We start from the raw sequence: 23,846 nt of genomic DNA, 5'->3' as shown, positions 1-23,846 counted from the left end.
TTCTTGCCTCTGATTTCACCTACTCTTCATTGAAATGGATACCCATGAGATGTGTCTTGAATTTAGGATATAACTACATCAGGCTTCTAGTTATTTCCTTAATTCAGGATAGTTCATGCTTTGGGAAGGATATTTCACACTTTGTGAAATCTGATATCAAAGAGAAAACAACTATTAAAGAAATCATATTTAGAGTTGGAGAACACCCTCCCTAAAGCTCAGATGGTTCCACTGGACTTCTGGTTCCTCAATTGGAGACACATCTCAAGGATATCTGTTTTGAAACAAAACAGTGATGAGAAAATGGTTCCAAAACTGTTTGGAAATATTCAGATGATGGTATAACATTTGGGAGAGTGGTTAGTAATGTTGATATTGTGGCTGTTTGCAATGATTTGAATAAGCTGATAAGTTAGCAAATGAATGGGGATTTGCAGCCATATGTAAGGATTGAAATTTGATTTAGGGCTGCATATGCTCTTAGTGGAGCCACTAGAAGCTGTGGAGGAAACTAGGGATCATGGTATGATGGTTGATAAAAATTTGAATTTGAAGGGAACACGTTGCAAAGGTCATGAAGACAACCCATCTCACATACACATCTCACCATCTCTCTTGCTACTAATCACTATACATAACAACTATAAATGCCATCACCACCACCAATGGTATTTTTATTTCTGTAAATTGTGTGTGTTCTTATGGCCGATAGGCAAGATGAAAAACCTGACCCTGCTATATGACCCTCCATATGAGATCAGTTAACTCACTAAGGATTTCTCTCGTCACAATGAGAATCAAACTTAGATCTTTTTCCAGTCAAAGGATGCAATGTCCTGTTGTTCTTCTAGTTGTGCCACAGAGATGATAATAATAATAAGAAGCAGGGTCAGGTTTTTCATCTTGCCTATCGGCCATAAGAACACACACAATTTACAGAAATAAAAATACCATACAGAAATATTTCCAAAGGTAATACCTCCGTTGTGATAGTTCCCAGCAAAAGAGATATGTCAACGAAATTAAAATATGAAAGATTGATTGCAAGTTTTTTCCTTATTTTCTACATTTCTGAAAGGGAGAGAAATTATGTTTTTCAACATAATCTCTCTCTCTCTCTTCCTTTTCTGTATGTTTTCTTCACTACTACATAACAAGTTTTTCGAAACCATCATAATAAAATTCTCTGCAATACTCAAAAAGACATTTATCAGAGATAAGAGGGTTGTAATTTTTCCCTGTATAAGATGCTGTTCAGATCTGGTCACCAGCATATGAAGGGAATACAGAAGTGGGTAGCAAATATGATATCAGTACTGCAGTATATTGTTTATGAGGATTGACTGAGTACATGTGATTTACAGAGTCAGGCAGACATAAGACATAGAAATACAAAGGAGTGACATGATTGGGATATTTAACCAGTTGAGAAGTATTTATTGAATTGACACTGGGGAGATTTTTCATATGGCAGTATTTTCTCCACTGCATGTTTTTCAAAGCTTACTGTTGTAAATTCTTCAAGTTTTTTTTTTTTATTATTATTATCTGGGACCTCCAAGAAGTTGCAAGACTCAGTGTAGGAGATCTGCTTACGCAATATGAAGTATCATACCACTTCTTAATATCAATCACTGTTGATTGACACTCTCATTGTCTCTCAAGCAATGCATTTCATGGTCCTAGTCTCCATGCAAAAAGCTATTGCTTACTCAGTTGTGAAAGGAATTAGTAAGTAAAAGCTGAATAAGTAATATCTTTTTTTTACACGGAGAGTAGATCAAATGTATTGAAAGAGAGGAGATTATATTAAGAAATTGTGTATGAAATAAAGTAGGGACTTAAAACTGTTTTTTTTTTTTATTTCACTGACATATCTCTTTAGGGTGGGTAGCTATCATAATAGAGGAATTACATTTTTAATGTACCTGATGTTATTACAACAAATCTCAATGGAATGAACACACATTATGGGAGGTTTCATTCAACAAGCACCATATCTGTCATATTGAACAATAAACTCATTCACACCCTAGCATTCACAACATGTTAGGAATTCATTACACTTGCTCAATGCTCTCTCTGTAAAAAAATCTACTCCTTTTCTTCACAATACTTGTACACAACGTCAAGAAATAGCCTCTCATGTATCTACTTTCCCCTCTGCTCTACATATAATCACCTCTGTATTAATCCTATGTTATCTCCTTACTAACTTACATGTATCATATTACCTCAGTTCTGCTTATCTACCAAACTTTACGATTTACTTTCCCATAACCTCTCTATGACTTTAATTACTTTTTTTTTTGGATCATTTTCAGAGTTTCAACATCACAATCAAAATTACTTCTTCAACCCATCCATCTATCCCTTAGGAAAAGTGTAGTTCCATGACAGCTGTTTCAGAATGTGTGGTGGAGATACTTAATGAGCAGTTCATAAAGATCTTTCAATCTTGTGAATCTGACTTCATGGAGAGATTGAGAGCGGTTGATGATGGGGAAGAGAGACTGACTGTAAGTGAGCAACAGGTGTTTGGGGAGTTGAGTAAACTAGATGTAAATAAGGCTGTGGGACTTGATAATATATCATCGCGTATTCTGAAGGAATGTGCCAGGAAGTTGACACCTGCCTTGACATATTTTTTTTAATACGAGTCATGCACTTGGTCAAGTTCCTAAGGAGTGGAAGGAGGGCAAGATTGTGAAATTTCATAAAGGAGGTGATCGAACTCAAGCATCAAACTGTAGGCTTATCTGTGTGTCAGGTGTTGTGGTTAAGTTGTTGGAAAAGCTTGTGAGAACTAGGATCCAGAGTTGGGTTGACAACAATGGTATTATCTTTGATGGACAGCATGGATTTGCTAAAGGGAGGTCATGTTTTAGTAATCTACTTACTTGTTACAACAATGGAGAGGTGAGAGCGAGAACGGTCAATGAGTTCAAGTAGTGGTATGATAGACTTTGTGTTTCTTGGGGGGGGGGCTCCCCTCAATGAGTTCAAGGAGTGGTATGATAGACTTTGTGTTTCTTGGGGGGGGGGACCTCCCCTCAATGAGTTCAAGGAGTGGTATGATAGACTTTGTGTTTCTTGGGGGGGGGACCTCCCCTCAATGAGTCTTGATTGACTGTGTTTCTTAGGAACGACCCCCCAAGATGAGTCTTTTGACTCCATGGAGGCCGGAATAATAATAATAATAATAATAATAATAAAGTGACTGCTTCCTTGGACAAAGGAGAAGGATACACAGTAATATACTTGGATTTCGCAAAGGCTTTTGATAGAGTACCCCATGATAAGTTGACAGTCAAACTAGAGCAGATGGGTTTGGATATTAGATTAGTGCATTGGATTGGAGACTGGCTATCTGATAGGTATCAACAAGTTGTGTATGGGGGTGCGATATCCAGGAAAAGGAAAGTCACTAGTGGAGTGCCTCAGGGGTCTGTTTTAGGGCCATTACTGTTTAACTTGTATATTAATGATATTGGCGAAGATTTCGATGGAGATATTCAGTTGTTTGCAGTTGATGCAAAGTTGGGACGAACCATAAAGAGTAGTGAAGATGTTGTGACCTTACAAGGACTTGAATAAATTGAGTGATTGGGCACGGGAATGGGAATGCGAGTTCAATGTTGCAAAATGTAAGGTTTTAAAATTTGGAAAACAAAGATGGGATGCAGAATTTATGCTTGGTGGGAATATATTGTTGGAGGTAGAGGAAATAAGAGATCTGGGGGTGATAGTGGATAAGAATCTAAAATTTATGGGGCACATCGCCAAAATTGTGAAGACAACACAAAGGCTTCTGGGAATGATGCGGAGGACACTGATGTGTAGAAGTAGGGAGATTCTTGTTCCATTGTATAAGGCTTTGATTAGGCCACACAAGGACTATTGTGCCCAGATTTGGTCACTGGGTTTTCAGAAGGATGAAGAGATGTTGGAAAGGCGACTGACTAAGGTAGTTTCTGACCACTGGAATGTCGAGTATGAGGAAAGATTGAGAAGATATCATTTGCAGAGTCTGGTGGACAGGAGAAAGAGGGGAGATATGATAGAGACCTACAAATTGGTAAAGGGTTGTTATAGGATCAATGGTGGAGAAGTTCTACAGAGAATAGTGGGAGATCAGGGGAGAACCAGAGGTCATCCCTGGAAACTGTATAAAGAGGGTGTGAGTAGGGGAGTGAGAGACAGGTGTTTTTTGTGCAGAGTTGTGAATGATTGGAATGCCTTGTCTGATAGTGTGGTGTCTGCAGGGAGTTTTAGTGTGTTTAAGACACAGTATGATGAGATGTGTGTGTGATAAAAGGACCTCCCAGATGAGTCTTTGAGTCCATGAGGTCTCGGGGTAATAATAATAATAATAATAATCATCATCTGCAAGTCCTCTTTCAATGGCACATTCCTTCTTACAATTTGAACAGCTCATTTCTTTTCCATTTTCTGTATCTCATTCTGCACCCAACCAAATTTTTTATTAATCTCACCAATTAACTTCTAATATCCTTGATCATCTTCACATCTTTCATACCAGTTTCACTACTGCTCTCTTCCCCACCCCTTATTTCACTTCTTTCTTACATCTCCTCTTTCTTACCAACTATGTTATGGTGCTAACAGTATATTCATTCTGCTTCTTTTTCACTCCATTCATATAATTTTCAGTGTCATTTATGCTATTTTTCATTACTTTTCTTTTTGCAATAACTTCACTTGCATACTTTTTTGTTTCTTTCGTAGAGCTTACTTGCCACTCCTTCACATTAACAATCTTATCTTATCTAAAAGACTGCTGCAAGGCATTCTCACTTTCTGCATTCCTACTTTTGCTGCTTTCGCTCAGTCATTTGTACATCGTGACGCTGAAACTCCGCATTCACACTTAATTTTGAGCACACACTTACCATCTGATTTAAAGACATGCAACTTAGCCACATAATCTAAAGAATACATATATTTTTGAACTTTATGAAATGACTGAGGTCAAAGTGCAAATCTGACAGTTGCACCATATTGGTTACATGCTAGCCAATAAAATTTAATCTAGGATCTTTAGAAAAACCTTGTTAAAATGGAAGATATTATAGATCCACCATATTTTATAGTCAAGTATAGAAAGGAACTTAAGTTTCTAAATTTACTAGAGAGACTTTAGGCATAGGAGTTGCCTTGGTTTGCACTGCTCAAAATATACAAGCTTTTCCCAGGAGCATGTATGTTCACATTTTATTCATGCTAAAATTATTGTACTGACCTGATAGCTGACAGCTGTTTTGAAATTTTGATACTTGTTGCAGACCAGAAAGAGACATAGAGGGGAAAAATTTTGGCTATAAAATATGGATTGATTTGGAATGTCCTACATTTTATATATTGCTTATACTAAATTGAAGCCTTTGAGCTTTATAGTAATTGATTATACACCTACTGAGATTTCACTTATGAAGTTAACTTTCTGACATAAGATTGCTATTGAACAGAAGGTTTTTGCTCTTCTATGTTTCTGTCTGGTGTCTGATGAGAACCAACATTTCAGAACAGCTCTCAAGCCAGTGAAATCTAATTTAAGCACTATAAAAAAATAAAAATAATAAAAAAAAAATAAATACTACAGACTCCTGGACTGAGTGCATGTCTTTTAAGTATTTGCAAATCTGATGCCAAAGGTTTATATTTTTATAACCCTCTGGTAAATTTTGAGACTTTTTCAGTTTCTATATTTAACTATCAGTGTTCTCTCTAAATCTCTAAATTAAGATTTCTTAATTTAAAGTACTTTATTTATTATTATATGGTATATCCATGAGCCCAGAGATTTATCTTGGGAGATCCAGTCTCAGACTCAATGTGTGCTTGTGCTCACAATAGCAAAAGTCACAAGCCCCAAACTTTTAATTTAATATGCCTGAAATTGGTGACAACGTCTTTGCTAAAAGATCTTGTATGTTGCATGCTAATTATTTCTATAACAGCAGCCTAAATGCTTACTCCTTCAGCTACTTAAATACTGTATACATGCAGTTTACAAACAAATTATGTCTAGTTCAGGAATAGAAAATTCTATGCTTAAACCCTACAGAAAATTCTGGGGTTTAATGCATTAAACCACTAGTGTAATATTGCACATATTAATGATGCCCTTTTTTTTTTGTCTAATCATAAACCTGTAAAATTGTGAGCACTAAGTTAATTTGCTTAAATCCACTTAGCAACAAAACTCCATCACCATTTGCCTCAATTCAAGTAACTGTATGTCTAAACATTGGACACTTAACAAATTTGCCAATTTGTTGATGGCAGTGTTAGTTTTCATTATGACACAGATTAAAAGTGACTAATTAGAATGTATTAAGTTGGAATGAGTAGAGTAATTTTGCAGTAGAGACATTGGAGAAATTACTAAATAAAATAAATGATTTTTATAGTATGAAATATTATTGACTGTAAATTAGAAATAATGAAAGCAAAAATCGCACGCATGTGTGGGCTTGATTACTAGGCATGTGTGCTCTGTTTGACTGGAGAGGGTGCACACACACACACACATGCACAACCTATAGGAAACATTGTTGGCTATAAAATATAGCTGGATCCATAATATCCTTCATTTTAATATCTTACTAGTCAACTGAAGCCTTTTGGCTTTATATTTCGGTAATTGTTATGTTAAAGATTTTGATAGGAGATAGGGGGACACATAGCCAAAATTGTGAAGACAACACAAAGGCTTCTGGGAATGATGCAGAGGACACTGACATGTAGAAGTAGGGAGATTCTTGTTCCGGTATAAGGCTTTGATTAGGCCACACGTGGATTATTGTGCCTAGATTTGGTCATCTGGTTTTCAGAAGGATGAAAAGATGTTGGAAAGGGTCCAAAGGCGATTGACTAAGGTAGTTTCTGACCTCTGGAATGTCGAGTATGAGGAAAGATTGAGAAGATGTAATTTGCAGAGTCTAGTGGACAGGAGGAAGAGGAGAGATATGATAGAGACCTACAAGTTGGCAAGGGGTTGTTATAGGATCAGTGGTGGAGAAGTTCTACAGAAAATAGCGGGAGATCGGGGAAGAACCAGAGGTCATTCCTGGAAACTGTATAAAGAGGGTGTGAGTAGGGGAGTGAGAGGCAGATTTTTTTCGTGCAGAGTTGTAAATGATTGGAATGCCTTGCCTGAGAGTGTAGTGTCTGTAAGGAGTTTGAATGTGTTCAAGGCACGGTATGATGAACCGTGTGTGTGTGTGTGATAAAAGGACCTCCCAGATGAGTCTTTGACTCCATGAGGTCTTGGGGTAATAATAATTTAAAAGTAGTTTTCAGTTGATATATATATATTTTTTTTAGTTCACTGATTATTTTTTTCTGAAAGATCTCTGGAATAAAGAGTAGTCACTACCACTTTGTAGCATTTAAATGCTCTTAATTTAAAGTACTTTATTTATTATTATATGGTATATCCATGAGCCCAGAGATTTATCTTAGGAGATCCAAACTATTATACACACAAAACCTATCATACTTCTCCTTAAACTCATTCACTGTCAGGAAAGTCATAACTATTTCTGGCAATCCATTCCACTCATTCACCACTCTCCATATACAAAAAATCTGGTCCACACATCCCTTACTGACCACATTCTTACACAACTTCCATGGCTGGCTTCCTAATTCTCTGTTTGTCTCTCATTATTTACTTGTGTACGGTTCTTCATTTCAAAAATTAATTGCTTTTGACTAAAGTAACAACACAGTGTTTTCAGTGATTTCCATTAACTCATCATCATGATCATCATCAATACTTTTTTTCTGGCAGTACGCAATGGTACGCAGTACCGGCACCTTTTTTCTTAAGTTTTTAAAAATTTGCGATTTATTGACAGCAAAATGTATTATAAATATTCCGGTGGATGGCACTGTGTTCACGAATTGAATTTTCAGTTTTGATTACGCATAAGTTGCTACCCTGCTTTTCTGTTTCATAGGTTGGTACGCAGCAGGAAATTGTGTTCACTTCCGATTGCTTCCAATATCAGTTTACCAGTTCTGTGTTCACTCTGCAACAGGCAGGTGTTCACGTTAGTTTTGAATTAATCTAAGTTTAATCAGTTTAATCATTGTTCAAAATGAGTAAAATAAGTAGTTACTTTATGCCAATGAGTAAAAAAGGGAAGGCTGAAGAAGCAGAAATTGTTGAATCTACTTGTGATCCTATAAAACAGAAAACTAGCACCGAAAATACACTTGAACAGGATAACGAAACCAAAACCGAAGATCCATGTGGTCAAAAGGAAGCAGATTCTGATAATGATTGGCCCAAATGTTGGACACTTTTGCAGAAAAATGACTTCTGCGAGAGAAACGAGTAGCTGTATGTCAAGAATAAAATGTTGGGCTGTAAAATGTGTCGTTATGTCAGAAGTTTTGCTGTCGATAAACACATGGGAACAAAAATTTCAGTGGAGTGGGGAAATGATAAAATCAGTCATTTTGGAGAATCTCAAACAACAGTTAATGTCATTAAGAAAAAAGATTTACGATCATAAGGAAAGTGCAGCGCACAAAGCATGCCCAGAAAACGAGATGACGAGAGTATATCGGAGGATATGTTAAAAGTGTGGAATTTGCTGTAATAACATCTTATTACAGCAAAAAAAGCACTGATCATCATTATTATTAAGAGAGACCTCCAGGGAATCAGGGACTCATCGAGGGAGGCTATCTACTACACGTGCCAGCTATCATACTTACTTATTCTTGAATTCATTCATATTAGTTGCACTCACAACAAATAACCAGCCTGGCTGGCCGAGTGGTTAGCATATTTGCTCCCCAGCCAAAAGGCTGTGGGTTCAAACTCCACCGTGGGCATGGATGTTTGTGATTGTCTGTGGAAATATTGGTGGTGGTCGGCAATAGATGGCGTTGGTGGATTGTGAGTGGTGGAGACAGAGTTGTAGAGCAGATGCCCTCCCTCGATGAGTCTTTGCACTCCCTGGATAATAATGACAAATAATAATAATGATGACAATAGTGACAATATCAATAGTGACAATATCAATAGTGTCAATAATGTCAATAGTGACAATATGGTGTCTACGGATGGTGAATGTGAATTTTTTTTTTTTTTTTGCTGTTATAGGCCAGGGAATACAGAGAATACTGATTACAAACTGTTGAGGCAAATTAGTTGGGCATATAAAAAGAAGCTGATCCTGATAGGAGACTTTAATTACAAAAATATAGCATGGAAGGAGGAGATAGTGTATAGCAACAAGGAGAATGAGTTTGTTGAATTTCTGAGAGAGAAATATCTTAAGCAGTATATGACTGAAGGTACTAGAGGCTTTACTGATTTGGATTTGGTGATAACCTTCACAAGAAGTAGTTTTTAATGAGGTGTTGACACTGCCACCGGTTGGTGAGAGTGATCATGAGGTACTTGTTTGGGAAGTGATGAAACAAGAAAAGGTTACTGCCAAAAATAGATATATGTGGAAGTATAAAGCAGGTGATTAGAGGAAGTATTCAGTACATTGGGTAGACAAGCTGAGCAGAAAAGATGTTAACAATGCATGGAAACTCACAAGGCAGTATCTGACAAAAGCAATGTATAACTGCATACCAAGGGTTAAGCTAGTAAATAGAGTAGGAGCAAAATGGATGAACAGTGAAATCAAGCATCTTGTGCTGGAAAAGAAAATGCCATGGAGGAGATACAAGACGGTCGCTGGTGATCGGATCCATTAAGAGTATAAAGTGCAGGCTAGAAAAGTGATGTGGATGGTAAAGAATGAAAAGGTGCAGTATAAGAGGAGATTGGTTTGTCAGGCCAAAGTTAACCCAAGGGAAATTTTTCGCTATATGGCAAGCAAAAGAAAAAATAACTATCGCAAGTTGACATTGGTAGATAGTCATGGCAGCAGAATAACAGTTGCAAAGGATATAGTAGAATTATTAAATGAGCACTTTATAAGCATATATTATAACGGTGTAAATGATGCCTTCCAATATATATAGAAGGGAGACAAGTATTAGGAGAATTGGGAGCAAAAGAATTAGGGTGTATCAGGTATTGGTTGGGTTAGATGTTAAATATGGCTACTGGAATGGATGACATATCACCACGTACTGTTGGGCCTGTTTTAGCAATTTGCTTGCATTTTATGATAGGGTGGGTGTGTTAGGTAAGTCAGAATTGTATGCAGTGATATTCTTGGACTTTGCAAAAGCATTTGATTACCACATGGTAAGTTGGTGTGTATACAAGCTGCAGAAGATGGGGATAGATGGTGTACTGGTTAGAAGAATTGGAGATTGGCTCGTGAACAATACCAACAAGTTGTGTATGATGGGACAGTGTCTCCAAAAGAGATGGTAACTAGTGGTCTCCTAGTGTTCTTTTCACAGCCTCCTGCTGTTTAAGTTGTTTGTAAATGATATATTATGTGGACTACTGGGGATATTCAGTTGTTTGCTGATGATGTAAAGTTGGGAAGAATTATAAGTTGCACTGCTGATGTTAATTCCCTTCGGGAAGATTTGAATAGACTTTTTACTTGGATAAAGGAGCGTGGTTGTAGTTTTAATATCAATAAGTACAAGTTATTGCATTTTGGAGTGCAGAAATATAAGGCTGTATACTATATTGATGGTGCCATTCTGCAGGAAGTGGATGAGATTAGAGACGTGGGAGTGATGGTTGACAGTAGACTGAAGTTTAGAGGGCATATTGCAAGTGTTGCAAAGGCTACACATCATAGTGCTGCTATTATAAAAAATGCTGTAACATGTAGGGATAAGGAAGTGGTTGTGCCACTGTATAAAGTACTGGTCAGACCACACTTGGACTAATGTGCTCAAATCTGGTCATCCAGTTTTCAGCATGATGTGGTGACATTGGAGATGGTCCAGAGGCATTTGACTAAGACAATATCAGGACTTTGGAATGCTGGCTATGGAGAGAAGTTGAAAAAATGTGGATTGCAGAGTTTGGTGGATAGGAGTTTTTGAGGTGATATGATAGAGAAATTTAAGTTAGTGAAAGGATTTTATCAGATTAATCCAGATGAGATTATAAAAAGAGTAGATAGAAGGCGAGAGGAGAAAAACCAGAGGTCATCCTGGAAGCTATTAGAATGTGGTGAAGAGGCATGTGAGGAGGAGATTTTTTACATGGAGAATTGTCAGTGAATGGAATGCATCACCAGAATGTGTTGTTAATGCAAGGAGTTAAGGATTTTAAGATTTGGTAGGTTGTCAGTTGAATGAACCTCCCACGATGAGTCTAATAATGATAATAATAATAATTGATAATTATTTATCTTCAGCAGGTGTTGCTAAACCACACACCTGTAGTATGAAACAGACTATCTGTATTTTATCATAATAAATTCCTGTAAGTAACGAAGTTTGTTTACTCATGTAAAATTAGATTTCGTTTTTAATTTATGCAATAACAGTAGTGTAGCTCATTGTTTTATCTTATTGAGACATTTATTTTATTGTGATGAGTCATGTTTAGATAAGACTTTTGATATACATGTTGCATACAATAAAATATTTTTTATACACTTGTTTGCCCTCATGTTCTTTTTTCAGCACTATTTTGAATAACTTCGCATGGAAGATTAACTAAAATTATTATAACCCATAGGTGGCGAGGGAGTATTTACAAGCTTCTATGGCCAGATGTAGCTCTCTATTTCTCATTGTATTATCTCCTAAGTATAATTTATAGATTTGGCTTAGGAGAAAAGCAAAAGCGGTAAGTATACTTATTCTTTTCATTATTAAGTATTTTAAGCCTATTACAATACTGTATCTATTATTATTATTCTCAGGCATCTCCATGGAGTGTAAGAGCCATTGTGGAAGGCCTGTACTAACCATTATTCTTACAATACCTATACCTCTCTCCTTGAACTCATTCACCAATGATGCACTCATTTTAGTCGTTCACCACTTTTCACAAAAATATAGTTCTCACACCCTTGCCAACTATACTTTTACATAATTTCCAGGGATAACCCGCTGCACTTCTTCCTATCATGTACTTAAAAAAAAAAAAAAAAAAAAAAAACCTCTGTGTGAATCCTATTTAATCCCTTTAACAACTCGTAATATGTTTCTTTCATATCCCCTCTTTTCTGCCTGTCAACTAACCTTTATAACCCACAGTCTCCTTTGGCTATCCTCTTGGTGTCTACCAAGTTCCTTGTGACTGTCATCATTCTTACTTTGGACAAACTAGATATTCAATAGGAAAGAGAATACAAGAACACCAGTCTTACATTAGCAATAGTAAATCTGAATGGTCCGAAACATGTTTACTTCATCGATCTTGGTATAAATTTGAATGTTTGTTTAAAGAAAGCACTGAGGTCTTACTTCACCATCCAAACTTAAATCAGAATGATTGCCTCTCTCTCTGTCTATGGCAAGTCTTATTCTCATCACACATCACCGAAGTGCTTTTTTTTTTTTCATCATCAGCATCATAGTTTATTCACAATATGATATAATGTGAAAAGGGAAATAATAATTTTCACAATAATATTGAATAATTGATAAAGCAAATTTCTTTCAATTATACCATTGTGTTGTTTTATGTATAACATTGTGTGGCTTACTTTTTCAATTAAATCCTTTATTTGCATTCTGCTTTGTAATTAACTATTGTTGCTGCTGCTGATGGCCTGTAATATTCAAGCTGAAATATATGGCTTTAAATAAATATTATTAGTTCTTTCCTTGTGTTTTTTCATGTTAATTAAAGAAACCTTTCATGGCACAAGTATCTTTTAAAGAGCTTTATTATCCACAGACCTTCAATTTCTCTCATAGAGAATTCCATAGATCTGTCACAATCATAGTCACTTTTCTCTGAATTGTCTCTACCACTTTCTCATTATTATTAATTTATTATTATTATTATTTTTTTTTTTATTATTATTAAACAAGACCTCATGGAGTCAAAGACTCATCTAGGAGGTCCTTTTATCTCACACAAATCTCATCATACCTCGTCTTAAACACATTCAAACTCCTTGCAGACACCACACTCTCAGGCAAGGCATTCCAATCATTCACAACTCTGCACGAAAAAAACCTACCTCTCACTCCCCTACTCACACCCTCTTTATACAGTTTCCAGGGATGACCTCTGGTTCTCCCCTGATCTCCCACTATTCTCTGTAGAACTTCTCCACCATTGATCCTATAACAACCCCTTACCAACTTGTAGGTCTCTATCATATCTCCCCTCTTCCTTCTCTCTCCACTAGACTCTGCAAATTACATCTTTTCAATCTTTCCTCATACTCGACATTCCAGAGGTCAGAAACTACCTTAGTCAGTCGCCTTTTGGACCCTTTCCAACATCTCTTCATCCTTCTGAAAACTCGGTGACCAAATCTAGGCACAATAATCCATGTGTGGCCTAATCAAAGCCTTATACAACGTACAAGAATCTCATCTCCCTACTTCTACACGTCAGTGTCCTCTGCATCATTCCCAGAAGTCTTTGTGTTGTGTTCACAATTTTGGCGATGTGACCCATAAATTTTAGATTCTTATCCACTATCACCCCCAGATCTCTTATTTCCTCTACCTCCAACAATATATTCTCACCAAGCATAAATTCTGCATCCCATCTTTGTTTTCCAAATTTTAAAACCTTACATTTTGCAACATTGAACTCACATCCCCATTTGCTTGCCCAATCACTCAATTTATTCAAGTCTTCTTGTAAGGCCACAACATCTTCATACTCTTTCATGGTTCGTCCCAACTTTGCATCATCTGCAAACAACTGAATATCTCCATCCAAATCTTCACCTATATCATTAACATACAAGTTAAATAGTAATGGCCCTAAAACAGATCCCTGAGGCACTCCACTAGTGACTTTCCTTTTCCTGGATATTGCACCCCCATACACAACTTGTTGATACCTATCAGATAGCCAGTCTCCAATCCAATGCACTAATCTAATATCCAAACCCATCTGCTCTAGTTTGACTATCAACTTATCATGAGGTACTCTATCAAAAGCCTTCGCAAAATCCAAGTACATCACTGTGTATCCTTCTCCTCTGTCCAAGGAAGCAGTCACTTTTAGTAAATAGATTACTAAAACATGACCTCCCTTTAGCAAATCCTTTAGCTGTCCATCAAAGATTATACCATTGTTGTCAACCCAACTCTGGATCCTAGTTCTCACAAGCTTCTCCAACAACTTAACCACAACACCTGACACACAGATAGGCCTATAGTTTGATGCTTGAGTTCGATCACCTCCTTTATGAAGTTGCACAATCTTACCCTCTTTCCACTCTTTAGGGACTTGACCAAGTGAAAGACTCGTATTAAAAAAATATGTCAAGGCAGGTGTCAACACTCTGGCACATTCCTTCAGAATACGCGGTGATATATTATCAAGTCCCACAGCCTTATTTACATCTAGTTTACTCAACTCCCCAAACACCTGTTGCTCACTTACAGTCAGTCTCTCTTCCCCATCATCAACCGCTCTCAATCTCTCCATGAAGTCAGATTCACAAGATTGAAAGATCTTTATGAACTGCTCATTAAGTATCTCCACCACACATTCTGCAACAGCTGTCTTTATACCATTTCCTCCAATCAATGTCATCCTTCCATAATCATTCTTTCTTTTGCTGGCTACATATCGAAAGAACTCCCTAGGATTCTTTTTTAGCTTCATTAGCTAACTGCTGTTCATACCTCTCTTTAGCTACTCTCACCAACCAAGTCACCCTCCTTGCCTGGTCTTTGTAGACCTCGTGAAATTGGTTACTTCCACTTCTCTTATGCTGCCTCCACAATGCCCTTTTTCTCTGTATTGCATGCTTAATCTCTTTATTCATCCATCTCACACCTACCTTATTTAACCTTCGCACCCGTGGTATACATTTAGACATTGCATCCACTAAATATTTTTTGAAAATCTCCCAAGCTTTCATCCCCTAAGGAATCCAAAGCTATTGGATCTGTACAAGTAATCTGGATGTGTAGAGGAATAATATCTTATCCCTGCTTTTCAGTGTGTTCCTCAACATCCAATTAATCTGATGAACTGTTTTGGCTACCTTTGTGATATGCCCTCTAAACTTCAATTCCTGTCCACAGTCACCTCCAGATTTCTGGCCTCATCAGTTTCCTGTAGTCCAGAAAATTAATGTGGCCAATGTAGCAAGCAGGTTGTAATCCCTTCTTGCCAAGGTGTATAACCTTGCACCTTACCACATTAGACTGGCAGCTGTTATCATTTGTCAGTACTGCTAGCCTGTTAAGTCAGATTGCAGCATCTCTTTATCATCTTCACTGATTATCATTCTTTCCAGTTTTTCATAATCAGCAAATAATTGAATATTTCCCCTTAAATCGTTTCCTGTATCTTGATGTTCAAATTAAATAGGACTGGTCCAAATATAGAACCCTGCAGCACACAACTTGTTAGCTCTGTTTTCCTGGATTCTTTTCCCCCATATTCTACTCTTTGATAACCATCCATCAGCCACCCTTTTATCTATATCAGTTTCATTTTCAACTCCATTTGTTTCAGTACTCACCAGTTGATATAACAAAGTAATGTGTGGTATCCTGTCAGGTGCATTTGCAAAGTCCTGCTTTGTAGCCATTTCCTTTATCCATTTTGACTGTCACTTTATTATAAAAAGTGAGCAAATTACTTAGGCCTACCTTTCATAAAATCATGCTGTCCCTGAGTACCATTTTCATTTCCACTTATTCCCGAATTCTGCCTTTTACCAGCTTCTCCAATACCTTAACTATTACTCTCGAGATACTTATAGTTTGTAATTGCTGCCTCTGTCCTTGGAACTTACTTTATGCAATGGAACTGTTTTGTCCTCTTTCTGCTTTCTTGGCACTTTTCCAGAGCTGATTCTCAAACAGCTTGTTCAAAGGAGCTGCCAATTCCCTTGCACATTCTCATAGTTGTTCTTCCTTTTACTCACTACACAGTAAAAGAACTATAATTGATGAGCTAGCCTGCTCCCATGACTTGATTTTTGTCATCCATGCTGTACTGGTCACCATTATTGTCGGTGCCTTGTACTGCTTATGACTTTGCTGATCATCTTTATATATTCCCCAGAACTTTTCTTTTTCTGCAACTCCCACTTAATTGATGACATTCATTCATCTAAGTCATGTCTGGTTTCTCCATCTTACTCTGGGTATAGAATCTAAATATTGCTTTTTTGAACCATCCCTTGACTATCTCCTATGCATTGCTAATATCTTTCTCTCTCCAGATTCTTATGATGTGACACTGCACCAGGGTGATTAAGACAAACTGCCTCATCATTTTGTCATAATCACCTGCTTTGTAATTCTACATATATTCCTTCTAAACTGAAGATTCTATATTTGTCGATCTCCCAGGTCAAGCCATTCTCTCCCACCCCAATGTTCATTTTCCCCATTCAGAGACATTTACGTTCAGTTATCATTCTTGATGTCAAGAACACCGATTAAAATTTAAATTATAATGTCACACATTGTATGAATTAAAAATTCACACTGAAAATTCTGAATAATTATTTTGAACATTTTTGAGAGTAATATATTATTCAGAATATATCGAGAGTATTAATATATAACAGATTGAAACTGAAGTTGATTTCTAGTTCTATACATATACCTAGAACAAATAGCACTAAAATTATAATACTTAAATCATGGGTGGCCAACCTATGGTACATGCACCAAAAGTGGTGCATTGGATCCCAATGATAATAATAATAAACAGTAAGTCTATTTATGAAAAAGTATTGACCATAAACCAATTTGTAGACTGAGTTTTAGTCATTATTTTTAGCGATTTTATTGTTTCATGCACATCTTTTGCACATTCACTTATTTGATCCTGAGGTGCCAAATGTTAGCAATAGCAGTGCATTGCAAGTCTATGTCAGTCAGTTTACAACTGATACTCATGTGCTACAGAGTTGTGCTTTCTTTGTTCTTTGTGAACATTTGCAGTTTTTTACTTTTTTGAAAATTAGGCTTTGTTTTTACATTCAGTTACCTATAATGGTGCAAAAAAAAAAAAAAGACCAAAAGAAAAACAGAAAGTGATAGTAAGCATCAATTCAATGAACAGTGGGAAAATGAGTTCTTCTTTATAGTGAATCCATCAGGAAAACCACTGTGCCTTGTTTCTGAAAACACTTTCTCACATAATAAAAGACATGATTTTAATTATTATTACATAACACCTCCAGGGAGTCCAAAGACCCATCGAGGGAGGGCACCTACTCCACAACTCTCCATCTCCACCACTCAATTCATCAACTACAACTACATTCATCATCTACACCAACACTATCTACCGCCGACCACCACCACCAGTATTTTCACAGACAATCACAAACATCCATGCCCACTGTGGGATTCAAACCCGCAGCCTTATTTGGCTGGTGAGCGGATAATACGCTAACTACTCGTTTAATGGATACTATAAAACACATTAGACTGAAATAGAGGAAAACTAAGCTAGTGCATGGGTCTGAGTTATGGAGAGAATATGTGATTAAGAAAAAGGAAGAAATCAAAACAAGACGAAATATGGTTGTTAAAAGAAGTTATGAAAGTTTGGCAATGAAGTGTCCTACAAAACTGCTTTAGCATTAGCTAAAAAAAAAAAAAAAACAGAAATCTTCTCTGATGGAGAAGAAATTGTTAAGCCTTGTCTTCAAATATTTGCAAGATGTCTTGGTGATAAAAAAGTATCAAAAGGAAAGTAGACAAAATTGCTCTGTTAAAGCAAACAGTTATAAGACACACCGAAGAACTCTCTCATGATGTATCTAAGCAACTGAAAGACCTTGTCCATGCTTTTACTTTCTTTAGCTATGGATGAATCTGCTAACATGTGATGTAGACTAGCTAAGCATTTTTATAAGTTAGTTAGTTTCATATGATGATACAACAGCCTTGATTCCCTTTTATGAGAAGGTACGGCACCATCTCAATCCTCCCAAATTTTATCTGGGCTCTGGACTGGCATAGCTGACAAATCAGGCCTGTGGCTGGGTCGGTATTCCTGACTGTAATTCATGTGTGTTCACGGGGCCGGTTTGCCTGCTTTGCGGGAGGAAAAACCCCAGGAAAAACTGGTGGAAAAAACCCTGCTGTCCACTCCCAAGACCAGCTAACTTGGCTATGGCTGAGGAAGATCCTTAAGCTCCTCATGTTGTCAATAGGAATCGAGCCTAAAACACTCCTTCCCCTGGCATATGGTTGCGAAGGCAAAGCCACTAGCCAACCACGTGGACATTTTTTTTTATATAAGAGGAATTGATGATAATTTTAATGTTTTTGAAGAAGTTATCAGTCTTGAATTACTTCATGGAAAAACAAGAGGATCAGACATATTTGAGAAAGTTAAATCACGCCTAGAAAATCTACAAGTGGATTCTAGTAAAATCAGTGTTTGTACTGATGGAGCACCATCAATGATAGATCATTGATGCTGTCATTGTATAAGACTCTGATTAGGCCACATATGTACTACTATGCACAGATTAGGTCATCTTGTTTTCAAAAGGATGAAGGGATGGTGGAGAAGGTCCATAGGTGATTGACCAAAATAGCTTCTCATTTCTGTAATGTTGAATATGAGAAAGGTTGGGATGATGCAATTTGCAGAGTCTCATGGATAGAAGAAAGAGGGGTGCTATGATAGAAACATTCAAGTTGGTAAGGGGTTGTTATATGATAGACACTGAAGAGGTTTTCGTAAAATGGTGGGAGATTGAGGGAGAACAAGAGGTTATTCATGGAAGCTGTATGAGGAGGATGTGAGCAGAGGAGTGAGAAGCAGGTTTTTTGCATGGAGAGTTATGAATGATTCAAATGCATTGCCTGAGAATGTGCATTGTCTGCAGAGAATTTGAATGTGTTTAAGGCAGGGTTTCTCAAACTCTTCCTATGACAGAACACTTCACAAATCCTGAAATTTTAACGGAACACCTTGGTTACAGTAGAGTATCATCAGTTTCATATTCGATGTAAAGCTAAGTGCACACCATCGCCGCAGCAGACTGTATCACATCGCAAAAATGCGACAGCACACACTACAAGTGTGCCAGGCCACAACGCATCGCATTGACCTTGCTTGTGACTGCACATTTCTTAGAATAGATACCTCCTTACTTCACTCACACTTGGAGGTGTTGACAACCACGGGTGGCTGTCAACCATTCTAGGCTCATATTAATTTTGATAATTTTTCATGGAAACATTTATTCACTTTCTGCAGAACACCGATGTTCCACGAAACATAGTTTGAGAAATGCTGGTTTAAGGTATGGTATGATAAGCTGTGTGTATGATCAAGGGACCTCCTAGATGAGTCTAGCAGGTCCCTTTGTAACTCAATGGGGATTTTAGGATGATGATAATAATAATAATATTTCAGCATAGTTAAATTTTTCAAACTCATCTAAGTAAGATTGCTCAATTATTATTATTATTATTATTCAGGCCTCCAAGGAGTCAAAAGACTCATCGAGGGAGGTCCTTCCTAAGACATAAAGTCTGTCAAGACTCATCGAGGGGAGGTCCCCCCCTGAGAAACACAAAGTCTATCATACCACTCTTTAAACTCACTGACCGTTCTCGCTCCCACCACTCCATCAGGCAATGCATTCCATGGCTCAACCACCCTCCACACAAAGAAACCACTCCTTACCTTCTTGCTCACAGTTTCTTTTCGTAACTTCCAGGGATGGCCTCTTGTCATCACTCCTTCCCGCTGTTCAACCAAGCGAAAGAACTCCCCAGTGTCAACCCTGTAACCACCTCTCAACAGTTTAAAAGTCTCAATCATATCACCTCTCCTTCTTCTATCCACCAAACTCTGCAGTCCACATTCTCTCAGCCAAACCTCATAACTATCCTTGTACAGTCCTGAAGCCATCTTTGTCATCCGTCTTTGTATCCTTTCCACAGTTAATTTATCCCCTTCAAATCCTGGGGACCAAATCTGAGAACAATAGTCCAAGTGTGGTCTGATCAGAGACTTATACAACGGAATGATAACCCTCTTATCTCTGCAGGTCAGTGTCCTTCTCATAATAGCAGCAATCCTCTGTGTTACCTTCACCACCTTTGCAATATGTCCTCTAAACTTCAGGTTTCTATCAATCATCAACCCCAGATCTCTTGTCTCCCCTACTTCCTCCAGTATAACTCCTCCCATAGAGTATGCAGCATCCCATCGATGTTTCCCAAACCTCAAGACCTTACATTTTGCTGCATTAAACTGATACCCCCATTCATTTGCCTATCTATCTAGCTTATTTAAATCCTCTTGCAGGGCTACCACATCTGCACTATTACTAATAATCCTTCCCAGCTTCGCATCATCTGCAAACAACTGAATATTGCCCTGCAATCCACTGGCTATGTCATTGATATAAAGGTTAAACAATATAGGTCCTAGTACTGAGCCCTGTGGGAGCCCACTTGTAACCCTCTGCCTCCTGGAAACTGCTCCACCATACACAACTCTCTGATACCTATCAGACAGCCAATCCTGAATCCAGTTGACCAATCTGACATCCAGATCCATGTGCTGCAACTTAAATATCAGTTTATCATGTGGCACCCTGTCAAATGCCTTCGCCAAGTCTAAGAAAATTGCAGTATATGCCTTTCCCTCATCTAATGTTCTTGTAACTTTATTATAAAAGGCTAGCATATTGCTAACACAAGAGCATCCTTTCACAAATCCATGTTGATTCTCACAGATAACATTACCCTCATCTGCTCAATGCTGTATATGGTCCCTCACTACTTTCTCCAAGATCTTAACAACTACTGATGACACACAGACTGGCCTATAATTAGACACTTCCAGTCTGTTACCACCCTTATGTAATGGCACTATCTTACCTTCCTTCCATTCCCTGGGCACCTTCAGCAAAGCCAGACTTTCATTGAAAAGCGACGTTAAAGGCACTGTCAATTCCCTAGCACATTCTCTTAAAACTCGTGGTGAAATACCATCCAGTCCCACAGCTTTACTGACATCCAGAGTACTCAGTATCTGAAGCACACTCTCCTCTTGTACCTCCAGACCTCGAACCAGTCCTATCCCTCTAGCATTAAAACTGACTCCTCTAGGATGAAATACTCCAATAAAGTGTTCATTGAACAATTCCACTATGTCCTCTGCATCAGTCACTCTATTCCCATTTTTATACCACAATATCATTCTTCCACAGTCATTTCTCCTCCTACTGGCCACATAGCTAAAAAATTCCCTAGGATTTTCTGTGGATCTTAGGGCCAATCTCCTCTCATATTCCAGTTTCGCTTTCCTTACCACACTAGTCACTCTTCTGGCCTGTGTCTTATATTCTTCATGCATCTTCTCTTCACCTGTCTCCTTATATCTCTTCCTTAGCCTCTTTTTCGCATGCAATTCCTGTTTAATATTGTTTGTCATCCACTTTACTCCAAATTGCGTCCTCTTCTTCACTCGTGGTATACAACTTACCATTGCTGATAACAAATATTCTTTCACACTTTCCCACGCACTGGTGATATCCCGGCCTTCCAATTCCTCCCTCCATGAAACTTCCCGAAGTTGACGTCTAAGACTATTATAATCACCTGCCTTATAATTCCACATAAGTTCCCGTCTCTTTGATACTCCTGCATGTCTATTCATTTTCCAAGTCAACACCGTATGGTCACTTTCTCCAACTGGTGGGAGAGACGTCAACTCAGTTGACGTCTCTCCCACCTTCTGATGCTATAACCACCTTCTGATGCTATAAATTATCAACTCTTCTGATGCTATAACCAAATCCAAAACTTTTGAACCTCTTGTTCCCTCTGTTACATGTTGCCTAAGACATTTGTCCCTCAAGAATTCTAGAAATTCCATTCCCCTATTGCTACATGCATCTTCCTCTCTCCAATTTATACTACTAAAGTTAAAATCTCCCATAACAATCATTCTTCTTGCATTTGCCAAACTTAGCTGTCTAAACATCTCCTGGTCCCCATCCTCTGTGCTCCTGGGTCTGTAGCAACACCCCACTAAATATCCTGTCTTGCCTACCTCTACCTCACACCATACGCTCTCAAAATCATTCGTTTCACTTCCTTCCAAAGCCTTCACTCTTAGAGGACATAGGTCATCACTTATCATAAGCAGTACCCCACCACCACGCTTTCCCCTCCTATCCTGACGAAAAATGCTATACCCAGCGACTTCTATTCCTGTTGTTATATCCCCTTCTGTCAACCACGTCTCAGTGATCGCAATAATTTTTGGCCAGGCTGATGCTATCTGCACCACCAATTCCTCTCCCTTATTCCGGATACTCCTGGCATTAGTATAAAGCATATAAATGCCATTGTTTCTATACCCAGCATTATCCCTTCTAGACTCCACTGGGCTCAGTGTTGCCTGACATTGTCTCCCTTCTCCCAAGTATCCATTCCCACAAGAGGCCACCCCTGCTATCATCCTCCCTGGGACACACTGACTCGTTCAGAACAGCAATCTCTCCAGATGCCTACGTCCTTCCTCATTCAAATGTAAACGGTCTCTCGCATACAATTCCTCTCTTTCCTCAAACGCACTCCAAGCATCCACATATACCAGTCCTCTCTTGTCACACATTCTCGCTATTATGCCATTCAATATCACCGCTCTTCTGCTCAGCTCATCATTATCATACCTAGGCAACACGCACACTATTTTTCCTCTCTCTGTCTTCTTCCGTACAGTCTCAAGCAAAAATCTCATATCTCTCGCTGCCCGACTTACATTACCACTCAAGTCATTCGTTCCTACCATCACAATCATCTCATCCACCCTTTCACCTCTCTTAATTGCCATAGCCACCCTTTCTATTGTTCCTCCTGGCAAACACTCCTCACGCATCCTATCTTGAACACCACGGATCATTGAGTCGCCATACATTATACCTCTTGCCATTCCCTTGCTCCTATTGTTTCCATTCTCTCCTCTTCTTTCATTCTCATACCTCTCTTTTCTACTGTTTCCATTCTCTTCTCTTCTAGCACTCCCATACATCTCTCTCATTCCCTCTCTCCTACTGTTTCCATTTTCTCCACTTCTAGCACTTCCATATCCCTCTCTCATTCTGTCTCTCCTACTACTGTTTCCATCCTCTCGTCTTCTAGCATTCCCATACCTCTCTCTCATTCCATCTCTCCTACCGTTTCCATTCTCTCCTCTTCTAGCACTTCCATATCGCTCTCTCTCATTCTGTCTCTCCTTCTGTTTCCATCCTCTCGTCTGCTAGCATTCCCATACCTCTCTCTCATTCCCTCTCTTCTACTGTTTCCATTCTCTCCTCTTCTAGCACCCCCATACCTCTCACTCATACTCCCTAAATTCTCTCTCTCTCCTACTCTGATTTGCCTTGCATTTATCTCTTCCATTCTCCTAATGTTATCTTTCATACTTCTGCTCTCATTCACAAGACATTCCACCTCCTCTTTCAACTCATCTGTCTCCCTCTGCAGGTCAGCCACTCTTAATCTAAATTCACTCTCCCACACAAAACCATCTCCTAAACTATCACAGTCATTCACACCTTCCACACTATCAACTATTATTTTCTCATTCTCTCCTATCACACTACTTGTCTTCCTACATTCATTCCCCGTTCCTGGAGCAACAAAGTCGGATATCGATATATCTAATGTACTTATTTCCTCTAACTGCCTGCATTTTGCGCACATACGCTCTCCACTCTCTTTAACAAGCCACATATGTAATTCCCGAGACGCATACATGC

General features: G+C 38.2%; 1 protein-coding gene across 1 annotated transcript in view; it reads left to right on the top strand.

The window, feature by feature from the left end:
- Positions 1-23,846, top strand: part of LOC150104937 (uncharacterized) — a 352,647-nt gene that overhangs the window by 1,259 nt on the left and 327,542 nt on the right. Inside the window, exon 2 of the mRNA XM_090395091.1 lies at positions 11,660-11,770. Coding sequence (XP_090251217.1) covers positions 11,660-11,770 — 111 coding nt within the window. The remainder of the gene's footprint in view (positions 1-11,659; positions 11,771-23,846) is intronic.

The sequence above is a fragment of the Typopeltis vanoorti genome, chromosome 7 (assembly GCF_054136105.1).
Source record: "Typopeltis vanoorti isolate ZY-2024b chromosome 7, IOZ_Tvanoo_1.0, whole genome shotgun sequence".
Lineage (NCBI taxonomy): Eukaryota > Metazoa > Arthropoda > Arachnida > Uropygi > Thelyphonidae > Typopeltis > Typopeltis vanoorti.
Note: the sequence above shows the minus strand (reverse complement) of the source record. Positions and strands in the feature narration are given on the sequence as shown.